A 17,576-nucleotide genomic window follows, 5' to 3' on the forward strand; every position below is an offset into this window, starting at 1 on the left:
CGGTGATATGACAAGTCAGTTAGTGGATGTTTGCTTGACAAGAAAACACCAAGAGAGTCAAAACCTTTGCTAAAGTTATAATCCTGAAGATTTGACATGTTTTTAACTGTTTTTGATACTATTTTTGGTCAGCATTTCTTCTGCTATAACCATTCAATGATTTTTTATTTTTCATGTCTCCTACAGACGAATCAGAGCTGGATTAAGTTGCTGCTCATGTAAACCCAACACACTCGTTTCCTGTTGCTTCACATTAAAAGCTGAAATCTTAAGGATCATAACTATTCTCTCATTTTGAAAAGCAGTGTAAGGAACCTGGACTAGCAGTAATGTGGTCCAAAGGAACCATCAGGATCAACTTCTCCCTCTGCTCCTCCTCCTGCTTCTCCAAAGTCCTCATAGGCCTCCAGAGAGGAGATACACCCTGGTGCACTCTGGGAATCGTGGTCCAGGAAGAAGGCGGGGTTTCGCAGCTGGTTGACGGCCGGACTCACCGGCGGGTCGCCGAGCGGGGCGGTGAGCAGAGAGAGCTGCAGCTGGTCGATGGTGCTGGTGGAGAAAGGCTGTGATTGGTCGGGTGGGGTGCGGGCTGGGGACGAGGAGTTGGTCGCCATGGTTCCAGTTCTCGTGGGAGCGGAGGGCGAGTTGACCTGAGACTCGTCTGTGGTGAGGGAACGTCTCAGCTTGGCCCGAGCATTTTGAAACCACACCTGAGAGAGAGTGTGTGTGTGTGTGTGTGTGTGTGTGTGTGTGTGTGTGTGTTCACAGGTGAAAGAAGAGCATGAAGTTATTTGTTAACTACAACCACAATGTCTGTAAATACTACAGTTTTCTCACATTGTAGTTTTATTGAACTCACCATGTCATTATTTTACATTACATTTTGTGTGTATACGTGTATATATGTACATGTATGTATATACGTAACTGTATATCTTGTATACATAATTTAGTTTTCCTTTTTATGTCTTCCTTTAGTGCTACTTTTATATACTTTCTTCAATTTTATTGTTTTAAGTATTTTATATTTATTGAATGTTTTTTGGGTTAGATGCCTGAAATAAGCTAAAGAGATTTCCACGTTTTGTTCTACGAGATAAAACACGTCAGTAGATCCTGTGAATTTTGAAGCTTTTACGTGTCTTAAAAAAGAGACATTAAAGTCATCTACTCACGATCCCTCCTTTACAGCCCCGTTGTGTTTATACTGTATATCTATCTGTCTATATTTCTATATCTGTCTATATTCTCTTAAGGGTGAAGCTCAGTGGTGGTGACGGTGAAGTCATGTGACCGTGCTGTAGTTCCTGTATAGCCTGACGTTAGCTCTTTACTTCTGGTGATTCCATTCATGCTTCAAAAATCATAAAAGTGGAGTTCATTAGTGAAGATGATCTCTCTGAACAAAACGTGTCAGTATCATGAACTTTTGTTTGCCACAGAGTTTATTTTCTGCAATAATCCAAAATCCAAAGGAAGAATCCCATTGGCTTTTAGTCGAGGGAACCAGGGCGATGCTAACTTTTGGCCTACAAAAATACGTCATCCCTCCCTAAAAAAACGCATGTCTTGACACCTTGACTGTAGTGCGAGCTGACGCTTTAAATCTGCGACATCACTCGTATTTCGTACCTGCAGGACTCTCTTGGGCAGGCCGGTCTTATGTGCGAGGCAGGTCCAGTCTTTACCGTCAGGGTTGTGCTTCTGGGCGAAATACGACTCCAGCGCTCTGAGCTGTTCGCTACGGAAACATGTCCTAATTCGCTTGGTCCGCCTGCGGGTCCGCCTGCCCATCACCCCGTCATCCAATCGTGGCTCTGGACTGCTCACAGACTCCTCCCCTTCGCCTGAGATCTGGTTTTGAGCTGTCTCTCACACACACACACAGGAGTGTTTTGTTAGCTAGCTAAAGGTATGAACACACCCTGATGTTTTCAGCAACTTTTTAAGCCTCTTTTAACTCCTAGTTTTGGTTTCGTGGCACATTTCCTGTCTGGTTCAGTCTCTAACGAGCTCTGATGAAGCCACCGTACATTACTCGCTGTTTGCTAACACGTTAGCCTAAACAACTTCATAAGGTGGTAATGTGTCAGAGGAGTGTGTGTTCAGCCTGTCTGGACAATAACTCTGTCTCACAGATGGAAATGGTGGATTCTTCCATAAAAATGAAGGAATAAGACGCACACACACATCTCTCACCTTCTTTCACATTTGGTTGCGGCTGGAGGTCGTGTGATAGCGAGGCACTCCCGTCGTCATGGTAATGTGATCGGCAGTAGAGGTTCTGGCCCTGCATGCAGTACAGGTTCCCTGGTATTAATTTCACATCACACTCCTGCAAAACACGTACATTATCATAGAAGTATCTGCCTTTAAGGTCAGATTGCTCAAGTTATCTCAAGTTGCTTCTTGCCGAGTTGCATATGGATTTGTATTACAATGTCAAACCTCAAGTACAGGATGTGAATGTTCTGTGATTATAATCATGATGACAGAGAAACAGTAATCCAATCCAACGTATTTCCAGAACGAGTCATTATGTTTCTGTAAATGTTATAAAACTCAACTCTGAGCTACCTGGCAGGAGAAGCAATGAGGATGGAAGGTCAGCTCACCAGACCTCATGACCAAAGCGGAGGCTGGGATTGGCTGGAAGCAGCGAGCGCACTGACCGCCTCCAAACGTCCTGGAACCAGGAAGAGAAATCAGAAGGTTTTACTCCCATCCAAAGCCAGACTTCAGAAAAGGAACATTCTGGAGAGCGACCGACCTGCAGTAGTCCTGCTGGCAGTAGATGTTTCCGTCTCTCCAGTAAAGTGACGGGTGTGTCTGCAGCTCGCACTGACATTGGCTGCAGCGGAGGCAGACGCCGTGCCACACCCTGCCCGCAGCCAATAGGAAGAAGCGGTCGCACACCTGCTCGCCACAGCCGGCGCACGTCATTGGCTCCTGGATGGACACGGCTGTCGGAGTCTGAGGCCGATTGACAGACAGATTTATTTGAAAGTGGTTTATGTAAAGAATCTTCACATGTAGTGTTGCCTCTCTGTATTATGTGTTTTATTGTATTATGTTATTATATATTATTAAAGCAGATTCTAACTCATCTGGAAAGCACTTTGGATGAACTCCTGTTCTTTTAAAATGTGCTTTATGAATAAAAGTGACCTGACTTATAGAATATGATGCATGGCTGCAGATTAAACTACCCAACAGCTTGTAAAGTAGTTCAGATGAGCTCAACCTGAAACACCTACAGCACATTAATGCAGCAGAAATATGAATCCAGAAACATCAGATATAACAGGAAACCATTTTACTGCAACATGAGTACTTTTACTTTAATACTTCTGAATGAACTTTTACTGGTAGTGGAGTATTTTCACAGCGTGGTATTAGTACTTTTACTCTGCATACTTCTTCCACCACCGTCATGCTCACATCGTCTGCAGCAGCACTTTCCTCCACCCCCGCCGCCGCGCCGCCCAGCTCCGCCCCCTCCGCCTCGTCACCAAGGTCACTGCCGTACAACAGGTCCTCGAGGGCTCGGTCGTCTGGCGACATCATGATTGTCCTGAGAGGGCAGGGGGGGTAATTATCAGTCCACTTGGTGATCACGGCCCTCATTAGAGATCTAAAAACAGACTCAGTTCACGTCTCTATTAATAAACAACAACAGCACAGACATCCATCTGCTTCATCTGTGTATTCAGAGAAAACAAAAGAAGACTGTAAAATAACACACAGGTTGATATTCTGACTGCAGGCCGGACAGCTGCTGGAGCCCCCCCCCCCCCCCCCCCCCCCCTCAAATGTTTGGACTTTTCAATGACTTTCAAGGTTCTGCTGAAATCTACAGACTCACCAATTATTAAATTATAAAACACATCATGCCCACATGTATTAATGAATGTTTTAGTCTCTTCAGACTCTATACAGCTGCTGCCTCAGGTCACTGAACACAACAGTCCAGCTGCCTTTTCTTATTTTACTGAGCACATAAATATCTGACATGCAGCTTCCGTGAATTCCTTCTTGTTTTATTTTCTACAGTTTTATTAAACTTTATTGTGTCGTACAAATTAAATGTATTACTATTATTATTACCTTCAGATATAGAGATTACAGAGATTATTATGTAGTGTCCCTTTCCTGTGAGAACTTTTTCTGTTATTGTTGAATATGTTGAAGACTTTATTTCCTAAATTCTAAAACTATTTTTGAAGTATTTCCAAGGCTGTTTTCAACAAGCTGGTCAAATGTGTTGAGACTGAACAAGATGATAATTGCTTCAATCAGTTTTCATCAACAGTTCAACTTAAACTACAAACTACTGACAAATCTGTGATAATGGAAAGTCACGTATGCGTAACATATTTTTGTTGATATTTTCTTAAATAGTGAGATTGAGATTCAAAAGTCAAAGGTTTTCTTTTCGGTGCAGTAAATTGCAGCATGTAAAGAACAAGAAAGAGAATAAGAGTAAAAATAAGATTATGAAGGATAAAACTTCAAAGATAACAACTCATTATGATATATGTAATTTAAATATCATCATATAAAATGTTATCAAAAGTAAAATGTACATATGTCACAGCTGCAAAGCAACTTACATTTGTCGACAGAAAAATAATGAAACAGTTTTGATCATTGATTCATCTTCTTGAGTCAAGTCTTTTTCGGTGTTTTATGTTATTATAAACTGCATGTCTTTGGACTGTTGGTCAAACAACAAGACATTTGAAGACGTCACCTTGGACTCTGGGAAACTGACATTTCTCCACCATTTGTTGACATTTTATAGAACCAATAATAGAGAAATGAATCAATCAAAACATCTAAAATAATCGATAATGAACATAACTGTTGCAGCTCTAAACTGTACTTAAACAGTGTGTTCACGCTTGAGTTCGAGTACGCAGTAAAAGTAAAGAGTCTCACTGACTGTCTTTATCCAGCTGGACGGAGGAGCTCACCTGTTGTCACCTGGTTGGTTGTCCACTGAGCGTGCTCTGTAGGACCCCGTCCAACAACACCCCCCTTTAAGAAGAAGATCTCAGAGTGTCTCCTGGACGTCTCCCTGTTTATCGCCTCGTACTTGGGCAGATTTTCCTCCCAGCCTCGACCACCTGAGCGCTCTCACTGCTCCAGGTGTCCCCGCAGCCTCCTGTCCTGTGGTTTTGGGATCAGTTTCCCTCTGTGAGCGCTGACCTGAGATCTGCTTCCACCTCATCCTCCACCAATCACAGTCACGGCATCTTGATCTGACGGCAGGACCAGCACCTGTCCCAGGTGACGTCCCGGCACACACCTGTAAACAAGAGGCCCAGGTGGCTCAGAGCGCTGTCAAGAACTGATCTGATTGGCCGCCCGGTGAGCAGATGGGTGGGGGCAGCACCCGGGGACCAATTAAAAAAAACAAAGGGTGTTTAAAAGGACATCTGGGATCTGCACTCGTGGATGAAAAGACGACGGCTCGATCCCTCGGATGAACCCCTTTGGACCAAACTGGTTTCTTCCGTGTGACTGAAAAATCATGACATCAAACAAAGAGGCAGCATGAGATGAAAGCTCATCCAAAAGTGTCCAAAATAAAAGAGATCTTCCTGTTAATTCACAAAATAAAAGATCTGTCAATGTGTAACAGCGCAGCTGTTTCTTCCAAAATGTACCTCAAAATCAAAAAACCTTTGAGTCCTTACTTTGCAAAATGACATCATTTTAGTTTATTTGTCTCTCCAGTGTTTAAATATATGAAATGACATCTCGCTGCTTTCCCCAGATCCTCCTGATCCATATTCTTCATGTCTAAATCTGTTTATAATTGTATCATCATGATGGTCCATACTGTACATGTGTATCATGTCTTCCTGAGCTTTCTCCCCTTTTTGGGGGCGTTTTCCCTCATTTGAATGGCGTCTCTGAGGACAGAGGGTGTCTTCTGCTGCACAGATTGTAAAGTCCCCTGAGTGACACCGGGCCGTCTAAACAAACAGGTGTCGAGAGCCGGTTGAACTGATTCTTCCTGTGGTCAGGACTCTCTCGTCCTTCTGTCTGGACTCCTCTGGTGCTCCTGACCAGCTGAACCGGGATCAGGATGAACCACTTGGCGTCGGAGAAAAACATCATGACAAACGTCTCAGAGACAAAGACACGAGACACATGATGCATCTCAAATTACTTTGAGCCATGCTGGCAGCACGTCTCTAGGGATGTTTCGGTTTAACAAGTCACCCTGTTAAGGGGAACTCGGCTGTCTCAGGGACCTGGCTGTTGAACTGGAGGGCCCCGGGGCCGGCTGTGGGGGGACGAGGTTTAGAGGTTGTGCCCTTCATGAGGCCTGGACTCCAACACAAAGGTCAGGACCACAAGAGGACACACAGCGGAGCAAAGCTGCAGTATAACTACTATAACTAAGTAGATGTACTCAGAAACTGTACTTTACTTATTATTTACTGGAGTATTTCCGTTTACTTTTACTACATTACCAGTCAGAGGCAGATATGGATTCTTTTGCTCCAGTTAAGTTAAGGTTTAAGGTTTCAGGTCGCTGATCACACCGACGTCACAGCCGTCAACTAATAATTTCCTGTAAGGTCTTACAGGTGAAGATGTGCTGGAAACAAAGATAGCAAACAGCACGGTAAACTTTTTTTAATGTGGCACAAAAAGGCAAAAGACTCCTAATTAATACAAAATGTGATCAACTAACAAAGGATTATTATCATAGCTGAGCTACCCAGCAGCAGGTACAGCACCCATACCACACGTTAACGCATCCATAATCTAATGAGCCATTCTGCATAATGAGTACTTTTACTTTTGGTACTTTAAGTGCAGTCTATAGTAATACTTCTGCACTTTTACTGAAGTAACATCTTGAATGCAGGACTTTGTGGTATTGCAACGTTTCCTAGTAAAAGGTCTGAGTTCTTGGTCCAGCACTGCTGAAGCGATTGAAAAAATAAATAATGAATTAATGTCCTTCGTATGTTTTCTTGGGATTTGTGAGAAAGTTTACATCAACTGACATGAAGTGAGTATTTCATCAGCCAACAAAAGCAACTACGCAGCTTTCATTTTCAATAATTTTATTATCGTATTCTTTTAGGGGGCAACGTGAAAAGGAGAATAAAACACGGAGAGATTTACAACACAGAAGGACAAACGCTGAGAGGACGGTCTGCAGCTGAACCACAACGGGCACAAACACAACTCTCCATCACTCACCTGCTCGCCTCCAGGGCTGCACCCACGTACTGTGCATCTGATATAGCTCACAGCGAACAGCAGGGGGCGCTGCCGAGCTTTAGAGCAGGGCCGAATCAAAGGCTGGAGTTGTGGTTGCTACACAGCGACATGAAGAGCTTCAAGTCACAACCGGATCCCCTGGTTTCATTTCAGGAGGACAAGTGGATCAGAAGGAGCAACGACATTTTTGGATAACGTGCTTTTAACAGAGCAGCACCCGAAAAACTCTGAAGTCCACCGGATGAAGAATACGTCAAGCTCAAAACAAGGCTGCTCATTACTTCCTGAATGCTAAACATTCCAGCAACAAATGACTCTGTATAATGATGATTGTGTATTTTACTGTGTCACACTGGCTGATCTTGAGGAGCCGGACACAGAGTCACTTCTGAGTCACAGTTTAGGTCCAACCTGAAGACGAAAACTGATTCAAGTGCTGCAAACGTCAGCTACATTTACACCTGGCAGAAGGTTCAGATGCCTCAAAATATCGGCGTGTTTTTGTAATGTGGGTGAACTGACCCTTTAAATACAGAGCGAGTGGGAGCAGCTCTGCTTTAAAGAAGAAAAGATAAACATGAAGAAACTGTACAATCTACAGTAACATACTGATAACTGACCTCTATACAAATGGAAAAATACGTCTTCATCTCTTCTGAAGTGAGAGCGAGGCTCCCTGTTAAAATGTGTGTGTGTGTGTGTGTGTGTGTGTGTGTGTGTGTGTGTTTGCACATGTATCGACACACTGCTGTCCATGCATGTGTTTAGCAGTTCATCATCCTCTTCCTTCTCTCTCTCATCCTCTGGTTGGAGGCCTGAACGCTGCTGGTCTCATCTTCATCTCAGTGAACGGGATGGAAAACTCTTTTCCTTTCCAGGAGGTCCAGATCACACCCTGACACACACACACACACACACACACACACACACACACACACAATCATCATTTATTAATTGTTAGATTAAATCTATATAAATGAAGACAACATTTATATTATTTCTATATACTTGTTTTCCTTGTTTGTTTGTTTATTCTTGTTGTTGTTTAAGAACCTTAGTTGTGTCCCCCCCAGTTCTCAAACCTTGTGTGTTACCATGGTTACCAAATGATTTAACATCAGCAGATGACTGAAAGGAGGAACCCGTCCTGATATCCATCACTTCAATGGTCACCTGTGACTCGTGGACGACCTCGGCACGCTGGGCTTCAGCTCACGTGTATCTGATGAGGTTACCTGGTGTTTGACGTCGATGCCGTAGAGGCCGTTGAGGTTTGCCTCGTGGCAGTTCTTGTACCACCAGCCTCCTCGGTACGACATGGCGCAGCGGGTGATGAACGTCGCCGGGTCCCGGTCTCTGGTGGTGAAGATCTGCTTGTTGTGGTAACTGAAAGAGTCACCTGAAACCACGAACACCGAGGAGACGAGGGGAATAAAGGGTTTTAAAAGTATAAAGTCAGGAGATATTACAGGAAGCAGCTTGATATTTTATACTAATTAGCTTTAGGAGTATTCAGCACATGTTAAGAGCACATTAACGCCTGTGGCTTCCTCTCTCCCTCTCACCTGCAGTGCCGCTGTATCCGCCCACAGTCAGTCTGTAGTTCCTCCTGGCCACCTCGAACGTCGAGTATTCAGCGAACACCGTCTCGTCTCCGTCTCGCAGGTCGACACGCAGACTCATCCTGGTCATGGCTGTCAGGTTGTGGAGGCTGTCGAGGCCTGAAGCAGCAGCGGGAGATGAATCAGTTCCACACATCACCTCCTGATTTACTTCAGATTTATGTTTAAATAGTCTGGATTTGAATAAAGTGGTTTGAGCTGAATTGACATTAAAAATACCCCCAAAAAACAAATTGTGGATTTTGGTATAGAACCCAACAACACCTCCAAATGTCTTACCACTAAACTGTCGATGCTTTGAACCTCAAATCCCAATATTTCTCTTTTTCTTTCCCAAACTCAGAGGCAAGATCAAATCCTGGGACTAAATTAGATAAATGTGCATGTTTTGACTTCATATGCCGCCCAAGTTTTACGAATAAGGCCTTACATTTACAATTTGATGCCTCATATTTGTAAAACTAAAATGAAGACTTTGAATGACATTTGAACGACATGTAGAGTTCTAGTTTCTAAGTTGTAGACAAAAGGAAAAAGGTAAGAAAGTAGAAGAAAATAAAAAAGCCGGAGTTCTTGGTGAGTTTTGTGAGTCCGGGTTACAAAAACACATGAACTAAAAATGACCTCTTTTTAGATGGAGTAAATACGTAATAAGTAAAGTACAAGTACCTCAATGAAGTACAGTACTCAGTAAATGTACTTGGTTGCATTCCACCACTGACAGTGACTGTGTATTCTGAAAATGTTTCAGTATCATGAAGTGTCTCTCTCACCGAGCCAAAACTCTCCGCTCAGATCCCCAAATCCTGCAGCGTAGTCCTTCCACCCTCTGAAGAAGTCCACCGAGCCGTCCTTCCTCCTCTGGAAGACCTGCAGACAGGAAACACAGAAACCAGGTTCCACACGGGAAAACCTTAATATAACCCGAGACTACAACCGAGCTGTCGTTGATGTCGCGTACCGTCCAGCCTCCTCCGTCTGTCTCCATGTCGCAGTAAACCATCAACGCCCTCCCGAGTTTCCCCTGAGGGAAAACCTCCACCTCGCCTGACGTCCTGATGCCGTTCAGCAGCTCCTGAGAGCAGTCTGTGGGGAAGGGGAACCTCAGGGTGCCTGAGGAAGAGGAAGGAGGAAGCTTAGCCGTCTATCAGTAAATCACCATGACAATAATGTAACATGTAAGCAGCTGTTACCGGTGGTGAAGTCAGTGGAGATGGCAGCAGTGTATCCTCCCCCCCCCTCCACCTGTAGGTGCACCGTGTACTTCGACCCAGGGTGAAGTCTGGTCAGGTTGAACTCTGTTAGTGAGGCGTCCACAATCACTTCCTGCCAAGAGGATAATAATACAATAATAATACAATAATAATAATAATAATAATAATAATAATATAACGGGCTTTTAAAAGGCTGAGTGACAAACTTCAAGACACTTTTCTCACCTTCATTTCCTGACCTTCGGTCTGATAGGTCAGTCTGTAGCGACCCACGAGGTTTGAGGGTGGTTTCCACGACAACAGGGCGGTGCGAGGGGTCACGTTGCTGGCCTGGAGGTCGCGTGGCCTGTCCCCATCTCTCCCAGAGCCTGCAGAGCAGCGCTTGTTATTTTATACCATATACCATAACATACAGTAGATGGTATTGGGTTGTATGTTCCTGTAGTTCACCAGCTCAGCTGCTCTCCACACAATCAAACATTTGTATTTAGAAATGTACTTAAAGTATTAAAAGTAATAGTACTCAAAGCAGAAAAATGTCCCCTGTGATTGTTATACTATTATATATTACATCATGAGATTATTATTACTCATTAATGTAAAAGCAGGATTTGCTGTTTATATATGAAGTCTGACTCTTCAATAAAACTAGAAACTAGTGGACAAATTAAATGAGTAAAAAGAACAATATGTAGTGAAGTAAAAATATACGGTAGCATCTCAGGTTGAGTCATGGTAAGAGTGTGTGAGTGTGTGTGACTCTGTGTGTGTGTGTGACTCTGTGTGTGTGTGTGTGGACTGACCGCTGGCGGTGGTAAAGCTGGTGGTGGTCGGCGAGCTCTCCTGGCTGCCCAGCTGGCTGGTTATGGTGACGGTGTAGGTGGTGGATCCTTCCAGACCGCTCAGCTGCTGCTCTGCTGAGTTTCCAGACACACTGACCCTCAACTCTGAACCTGAACAAAGACAAAACCATCAGGTGATCGTTCAGGTGATTAATCAGCCGTGACCTGATCTGTGACCTGTGACAACAACCGATCAGAAATCTGACCCGGGGAGACCAATCAGGCCGAGTCCGTATGGCGCCTGGTCGGCCGATAAATGTTTAAAAAGCTAATTAAAAGATTATCTCTTCAATTCTGAGATTGACAAACAGTGAAATCATCTGAACTGAGGTGTGAGTGTTTAGTTGAGCTACAGCTGCAAGAACAAAGAAGAGATGAAGAGAAAGAGGACGGAAACATTACGTTTAGATTCTGTTGCAGTGTTTCGTGAGGACGAAGCTCTGATACATCAGAAAATCTACAGCATCACCACTCACCTGTTCCAGAGCCGTACACGATGGTGTATTTATCAATGGCGGCCAACGCTGGACGCCACAATAACAAGGCCTTGGTGTCTGTGACGTTTACGGCCCGGAGGTCTGTCGCTGGGTCGGGGACTGAGAGAGAAATAAAGATGGCGATATTCCCATTAATTCTATTTGCACCAAAAATGGTGCAACAGCTAAATGGAGACTGAACAACGCTGGAATGTTTCTTCCATAAAGAAAACACCGAGAGGATTTAGACCGTGAGAAAGATTGTGTTTGGTTTGACAGCGGTGACACCATCAGTGATGGGAATCAAATGAAAAAAAGAAACTGTTTTGAAAGAACGCAGAGCACAGAACAGATCCAGGATGAGACTCCCCCGAGACCACAATGCACAGATTGTTTCCAGATCAGCACCTGCTGCAGACGTTACGAAAGATAATTACATGTAGGAATAAAACTCTTTACACTCTTTATCTTTCTTTAAGTTTTATATAAAGCTGTTAAAAACATCTCATAATACTTGTTTTAAAGAAACTGGTTCTGGATTAGATCACGTCGGGACATTTTCACAGTCGAGATATTTCACTTCTAAAAGTCAAAGCATCAACTCAGATTGTCTAAATATTATATTATCTAATATTTGTACAATTGTTATATTCTCATTCTCAAGTGAAAAAGGGAAACCTGCAGTACTTACGTGTCCTGACAAAGTCTTTGATTGGATCGCTCTCGTCCAGGTCGAGGATGGAGATGACGCTGACCTCGTAAGAAGAACCAGGTGAGAGCTGCGATAGGTCGAGGGCGGAGTCGCCTGAGTCCACGGACACCGACACCGGCTCACCTGCAGAGAAACTCATCCATTAAAACAACGGGCCAGGCCAACGGCGGCTGAATGTCGGCACGCTCGGAACCAAAGTGAGCTGGCTGCACTATTAGCAGCACTTGGGTCAACAATGGGCCAGAACTGGACCACTGGACTTGGACCAGTTGTTGTCAGGAGTCAGGCGTTAGTCTGGCAACAAGGTGTGCTGTATTGAAGCTGATGAGATTTTGGCTTCCTATCAAAGAGAGAGTCTGCTGCGGTACAATTACTTTATGTTACTGCCAAAAACTGCGTCATGACAAGTTTAAAACTACAAAAATCCTTTAATACTGTATATGAAGCTATAGCTACTTTTCATGACCCAAATACTGAAGCTTTACTTATTGATCGGATATGAGTGAACGATTAGAAGAAGGGAGCACTTTAACCAAACTACAGAAAATATTGACACTTGTTATTTGTTATTATTCACTTGAGTGCCTTTTAATAAAACATGAATGTCAGTTCTCACCATCCTCTGTGTGGGTGTAGGTGACCTTGAAACCACTGATGGGGGTCTTGGGTTTGGTCCAGGACACCGTCAGAGACTTATCTGTCACCTCACTGAAGACTATGTCCGTGGGAGGCTCCGGGCCTGAGCGGTACGAAGAAGACCATGAGAGAGGTGGATGAAAGCAAGGAGGGAAAGGTATTAGGGAAGTGAATTAGAGGAAGAAGTCAAATAAAAGATGAAACATACAGAAGAAACTGACAAAATAGGAATAAGAAGAAGACAAAAGAAGGTGAAATGAAAGAGAAGTAAAAGAAGAAGGTAAACAGAACAACTGTGGACAGATAGTGTAGCAGGATTCATGACAAGATATTTGAGTAGAGAGAAAAGACAAAAATGGCCACTAAAAGAGTGAAAACGGTGTGTACATTATTATTTATTCATCCACACATTTGTTATTAGTGCTCCGATGAGTATTATGTGTATATATGTACAGTGCAAACATATATACAGTATACAGATCATATACAGACACATAGTCATTAATTATAACAAGTAAATGAAGATGACGGATCCTGGACAGCAGCGAAGGAAAGAATGATGAAACTGAATAGTTAGCTGGTCGATCAAACCTGAAAATAAAAGCGTGGCAGGAACGAAGGGTGTCAACACAAAGGAAGAGAAGTGGACAATTTTACAGGATGAACAAAAACAAATACATTCAGATATTAATTCAACACAGTCAGAAGAGCTGAAAGTGAAGATTCACATTAAAAGCGTTATTTGGTGGACAGATCTTCAACCTCACTATAGTGTGAATGCTGTTCCATGTAAGGAGGGCTGGGTATCACCGAACTCATCTATCCACACAGCTTTTCATTAATATCTTAATATATTTAAACGTTTGCATTACAAAGGAGTACTAGACTCTTTTTATAATACAATCTGTGAATATGTACCATACTGTCAATCAATAGTGACACATATTGTTTTATTATGATACCCAGACCTGTCAGATTATAAAATGTCCAACTTTTAACTTTGCTGTGTTCTTTATTTTTCTTGTAAACTCAAAGGATTAAAAGGTGAAGACAGACCAAACGTACAGAGACCAGCCGCGGTCTTACCCTGGTTTGGGTGAGAGGTGAAGGGGTGTCAGTGAAGCTGGCTGTTAGCTTACCCTGAATGAGAGAAGACCAGAGCAGCAGTGAATGAATTGTGTTGTTATGTTGTTACTGTTGGGTTCTTTTTAAACTCTCATTTGATGTCAACCCAGTTAAAACTAACTGTCTCACTAAAGAGACACTGGATTCTTCTCAGTTCTGCAGTCCTGGACGTCGTGTTTTAGTGTGGTGACGGTTTTTAGTTTAGGAAACTAAAACAACTTGGTTTTGTCATCCTGCTATGGATCAAATATTTATTAACAGGACATAAACCCTGATAAACACAATGCAGCTTTACTTTTTGACACACTATAGAGAGCTGAGCATCATGTCACTTCTTGTCAAGCCTCTTCCTCTATACAATCTGTCAGTTAGCATTTATTTCAAAATTGACATCCTTATCTAATTAAGTGAAGTGAACCACACGACATACTGGTGAGAAACCTCCTGGAGGCTTAATTTCCCTGAAGCAGTAGCTACGTATTACTCAGGACCCTGTAAGTATAGAACTTCAGTCAAAGATTCATCTCCAGGTTAGCTCAACTGAACTAAAGGCAACTGATGCTAATAACAAGCCACTACAAACTAGACACATTAGCTAGTGCACAACTTAGCCAACTAACAATGTGACACGCTGTGTCAATGCACATCTGACATCAAATAACTGAGTGCGTCTTTATGGTTGAGAGACTGCTGATTATTGTAATGTATGACTGCTAATTCATGAATATGAGATGAGGGCACAAATATAGCATTAACACAACAGCTTGATGGGAATTTTGAACGTCAAGATCCACTGAAAACAGACAAAACAGGTTATGTCATTACGGAACCAACGATTAAATGAGAAACACATGGGGTGAAACTGTAAATCGCGAGCTTACAGTTTTCAAGAGCACCGCAGCACTTGAGCTCTTGACATGAACATGGAGGAAGCATTTAGTAGGTGAGCAAACATCTCCAGACATACTCAAGACGAGTGACAATTAGTTAACAAATTACTTTTTGTTCCAATCAACATGAGACACGTGGTGCAGTAAAGATATAAGATGCGTGAACAGTTTTTTATTCTAAGTGGTGCGAGATGAAAAGAGCAAGTTTTCTGAAGAGAACAATGCAACATTCACAGTAATGTTCTAGCATTGTGCAGTAGTAGTTAATGTTGTTCTACTGTCACAATGGCTTGTACCTGTACTGATGACAAGCTTGTGCAGTCTGGACAGAAGGCCAGGACCCTTTCCAAGCAAGGTCACGGTGTACTCGGTCTGAGGAGGCAGATTCTCAAACTGGAAGGAGCGAGCTGAACCAGGAAGAACATTTTTGAAAGTTTTGTCACTTCCTGTGACAGGTTTGGCTGTTGTGCTGCTTTGGATCCTCGGAACTTGTGTAAAGACACTTTCGTGTACTCTATTTTCATATTCACTTCTTCCATTTTCTGATTCAGCTTCTTTGGTTGGTTGATGCTTAGCTTGCTCCTCTTCATTGCGACCCTCTTTCTCAGAGTCTTCTTGTTTTTCTTCCTGATCTTTCTTGCTTTCCTTCTGCTTTGGCCTTTCACTTTTTTCGACTTCTTTCTTTGTCACAACAAAGTTTTTGTACTTCCCTTCCAGTGAGTCCCATATTAGTGTAAATCCAGCTGAGGTCCGGTTTGTCACTCCCACATAGTCCAGAGGTTCCCTAGTGACTCCAGAAGAAGGAATATCTGATCCTGTTACACGTTTGGAATCAGCACTTTTTGCCTGTTCAGTTTTACGGTCAAATAACCTTATTGTAGTATTATTTGTTTTTGTATCCTCTCTCCTTTGGCTCCCACTGATGTAGTGTTTTATCTGGGTACTTCTTGTTGGTGGTTGTCTCTTTGGAAGTACGACTGGTCTTGGAGCTCCACGTCTTATATCAGAGGAAGTTTGTTTGATAGTTGGTCGACTTCGACTTGTAGCGCCAGTATTTTTGCCAGCATCTAATCTCTCTTTATGGATGTCAGAGTCAGAGTTAGAATCTGAGGTTCTACTTTCTTCTTTCCCAGTTCTGGTAGTTTGGGTTGGAGCACTGTCCACACCATCTAATTCGTTAGTCCGTGGTCTGACGGTTGTGTCATGGCCATCCATCCAGGCACTTGGAATTACCTCTGTAGTGTCTTGTTCTCCTGATTGTTTAATTTGGACTCCCTCGGTAGGTATGGGGGCATCCTGCTCTCCTGGTTGGTTTTCTGGGATTTCAGGGATACTACCTTTTTCTAATTGGCTAATTTGACTTGCAACAGTAATACCACTCCCTCCATTTAGCTTTCTGGTTGGGAAAGGCTTGCGCACAAGACCTCTATGTGGATGTTGAGGCGGTCTCAGGTTTGGTCGGGTTTTGTTTTGGAAACGTCCACCATACAGTTGCGGACGACGGAAGTAACCAACTTTGGTGGTTGGGCCATGGGAGGAAGGCACGCCACTTCCTCTGAGGGTCTGATTGAACTCTGTGGACATGCTTGTCGTGGACATTCTTGTCCCAACTCTGTCTTCATTCTCCTCTCCTATTGGCCCAGTACCTTCATCTGGATAGGATTCTTTGGAAACAGGAGGAGATGAAGTGGCTGCCAATTCAGAGGAAGATACCTGCTCTCTCTTTGTTTCTGATGAAGGATTTAAAGGTTGAGAGGGGGGAGGCAGCAGCCTCAAATTTGGACGAGTTCGGTTCTGAAGAGGTCCAAAGTTTGGAGACGGGCGACGGAGAAATCCCCCCTTTAGAGGAAGACGCCGAACTGGGATTCGTCCCCTTTCTGTTGGCATCTTTTTCTGGTTTTGTTCATCTGCAGAGGATGCAGGTGAAGTTGCCCCATGTATGTCTCCACTCGTATCCCTCACTGATGCATACACCTCAGCTGAGGAGGATTCCTCTGAGGCAGATGAAGATGGTGCTGATAATTCACTTGTGGATGTGTGTCTGGTCTCTGTCTCTCTTCCACGGATGACATTCAAGCGAGGAGGAGAATGGTGAGGACCTCTAAAGTTTAGATGGGTTTTGTTCTGTAACGATCCAAAGTTTCGGTGTGGTCGACGGATATATCCAGATTTTGCAGGTGTGCGGCGGAAAAGAGGTACGCCACCTTTTCCTGAGGGTGGTTGTTTCCTGTCTTCAGGTGATGCAACATCAGTCGTACTTTTGCTGTTATCATCATCTGATTCGTTGCTTCCATCTGAACCTGGTTCATCTGAGCTGGAGAGGGGTGATGATGGAGGTGATGGTGATAATGATGCTAGTGATGATGAAGGTGACGGTAATGATGAGGGTGATGACGAAACTAAATATGTTCGTAATGATGATGGCGCTGCTGTTGATGAAGATGAAATTAATGAAGGTGAGGATGAAGAAGATGACTGTGACGATGATGATGATGATGATTGTGAGGTTGATGAGGAGGATGACCAGGACGGGAATGACGACAATGGTTTTAGTCCACCTAAAATCTGCTTCCTCACTCTCTCTGAATCAACAGAGAGGTTTGATGGTTTGGACAGGTGAACAGAAAACGTTGTTATATTCAAACTGTCGAAAGTGTCCGTCAGGAGTTTATGTAAAGGATCTGGTGAATAGTCGAGGTCTGTCTCTGCAGACAACGGTTTTAAATCAGGAGTATCATCTGTTTCAGAGGAACCTTGATGTGAGCCTGGTGTCTTTCCTACCAGCACTGTTCCACCCCCTCTACATCC

General features: G+C 43.4%; 2 protein-coding genes across 2 annotated transcripts in view; both read right to left on the reverse strand.

Annotated features, from left to right (window-relative positions):
* Positions 1-320: 320 nt before the first annotated feature.
* On the reverse strand, positions 321-3,567 carry LOC139299309 (LIM/homeobox protein Awh-like). The gene is made up of 6 exons (XM_070922202.1): positions 3,442-3,567; positions 2,771-2,973; positions 2,578-2,686; positions 2,200-2,335; positions 1,633-1,841; positions 321-710 (listed from the first exon to the last, which is right to left on the reverse strand). Exons 1-6 carry the CDS (start codon positions 3,565-3,567, stop codon positions 321-323), a joined length of 1,173 nt encoding a protein of 390 aa, XP_070778303.1.
* A 4,480-nt stretch (positions 3,568-8,047) lies between these two features.
* Positions 8,048-17,576, reverse strand: part of LOC139299310 (tenascin) — a 35,051-nt gene continuing 25,522 nt past the window's right edge. Inside the window, 12 exon segments of the mRNA XM_070922203.1 lie at positions 8,048-8,146; positions 8,487-8,650; positions 8,817-8,972; positions 9,647-9,743; positions 9,835-9,986; positions 10,067-10,199; positions 10,313-10,455; positions 10,891-11,040; positions 11,406-11,525; positions 12,097-12,185; positions 15,499-15,639; positions 17,084-17,350. Of these exon segments, the coding sequence (XP_070778304.1) occupies positions 8,048-8,146; positions 8,487-8,650; positions 8,817-8,972; positions 9,647-9,743; positions 9,835-9,986; positions 10,067-10,199; positions 10,313-10,455; positions 10,891-11,040; positions 11,406-11,525; positions 12,097-12,185; positions 15,499-15,639; positions 17,084-17,350 (1,711 nt within the window).

Source organism: Enoplosus armatus, chromosome 16 (genome assembly GCF_043641665.1).
Source record: "Enoplosus armatus isolate fEnoArm2 chromosome 16, fEnoArm2.hap1, whole genome shotgun sequence".
Taxonomy (NCBI): domain Eukaryota; kingdom Metazoa; phylum Chordata; class Actinopteri; order Centrarchiformes; family Enoplosidae; genus Enoplosus; species Enoplosus armatus.

Excerpts from the sequence above, each read along its gene's own strand:
- LOC139299309 (XM_070922202.1), bottom strand. The coding sequence starts at position 3,567 with ATGATGTCGCCAGACGACCGAGCCCTCGAGGACCTGTTGTACGGCAGT. Across the intron at positions 2,336-2,577 it reads CTCATTGCTTCTCCTGCCAG|GAGTGTGATGTGAAATTAAT; the intron begins GTAGCTCAGAGT and ends CGTGTTTTGCAG. Across the intron at positions 1,842-2,199 it reads GCAACCAAATGTGAAAGAAG|GGGAGGAGTCTGTGAGCAGT; the intron begins GTGAGAGATGTG and ends TCTCAGGCGAAG.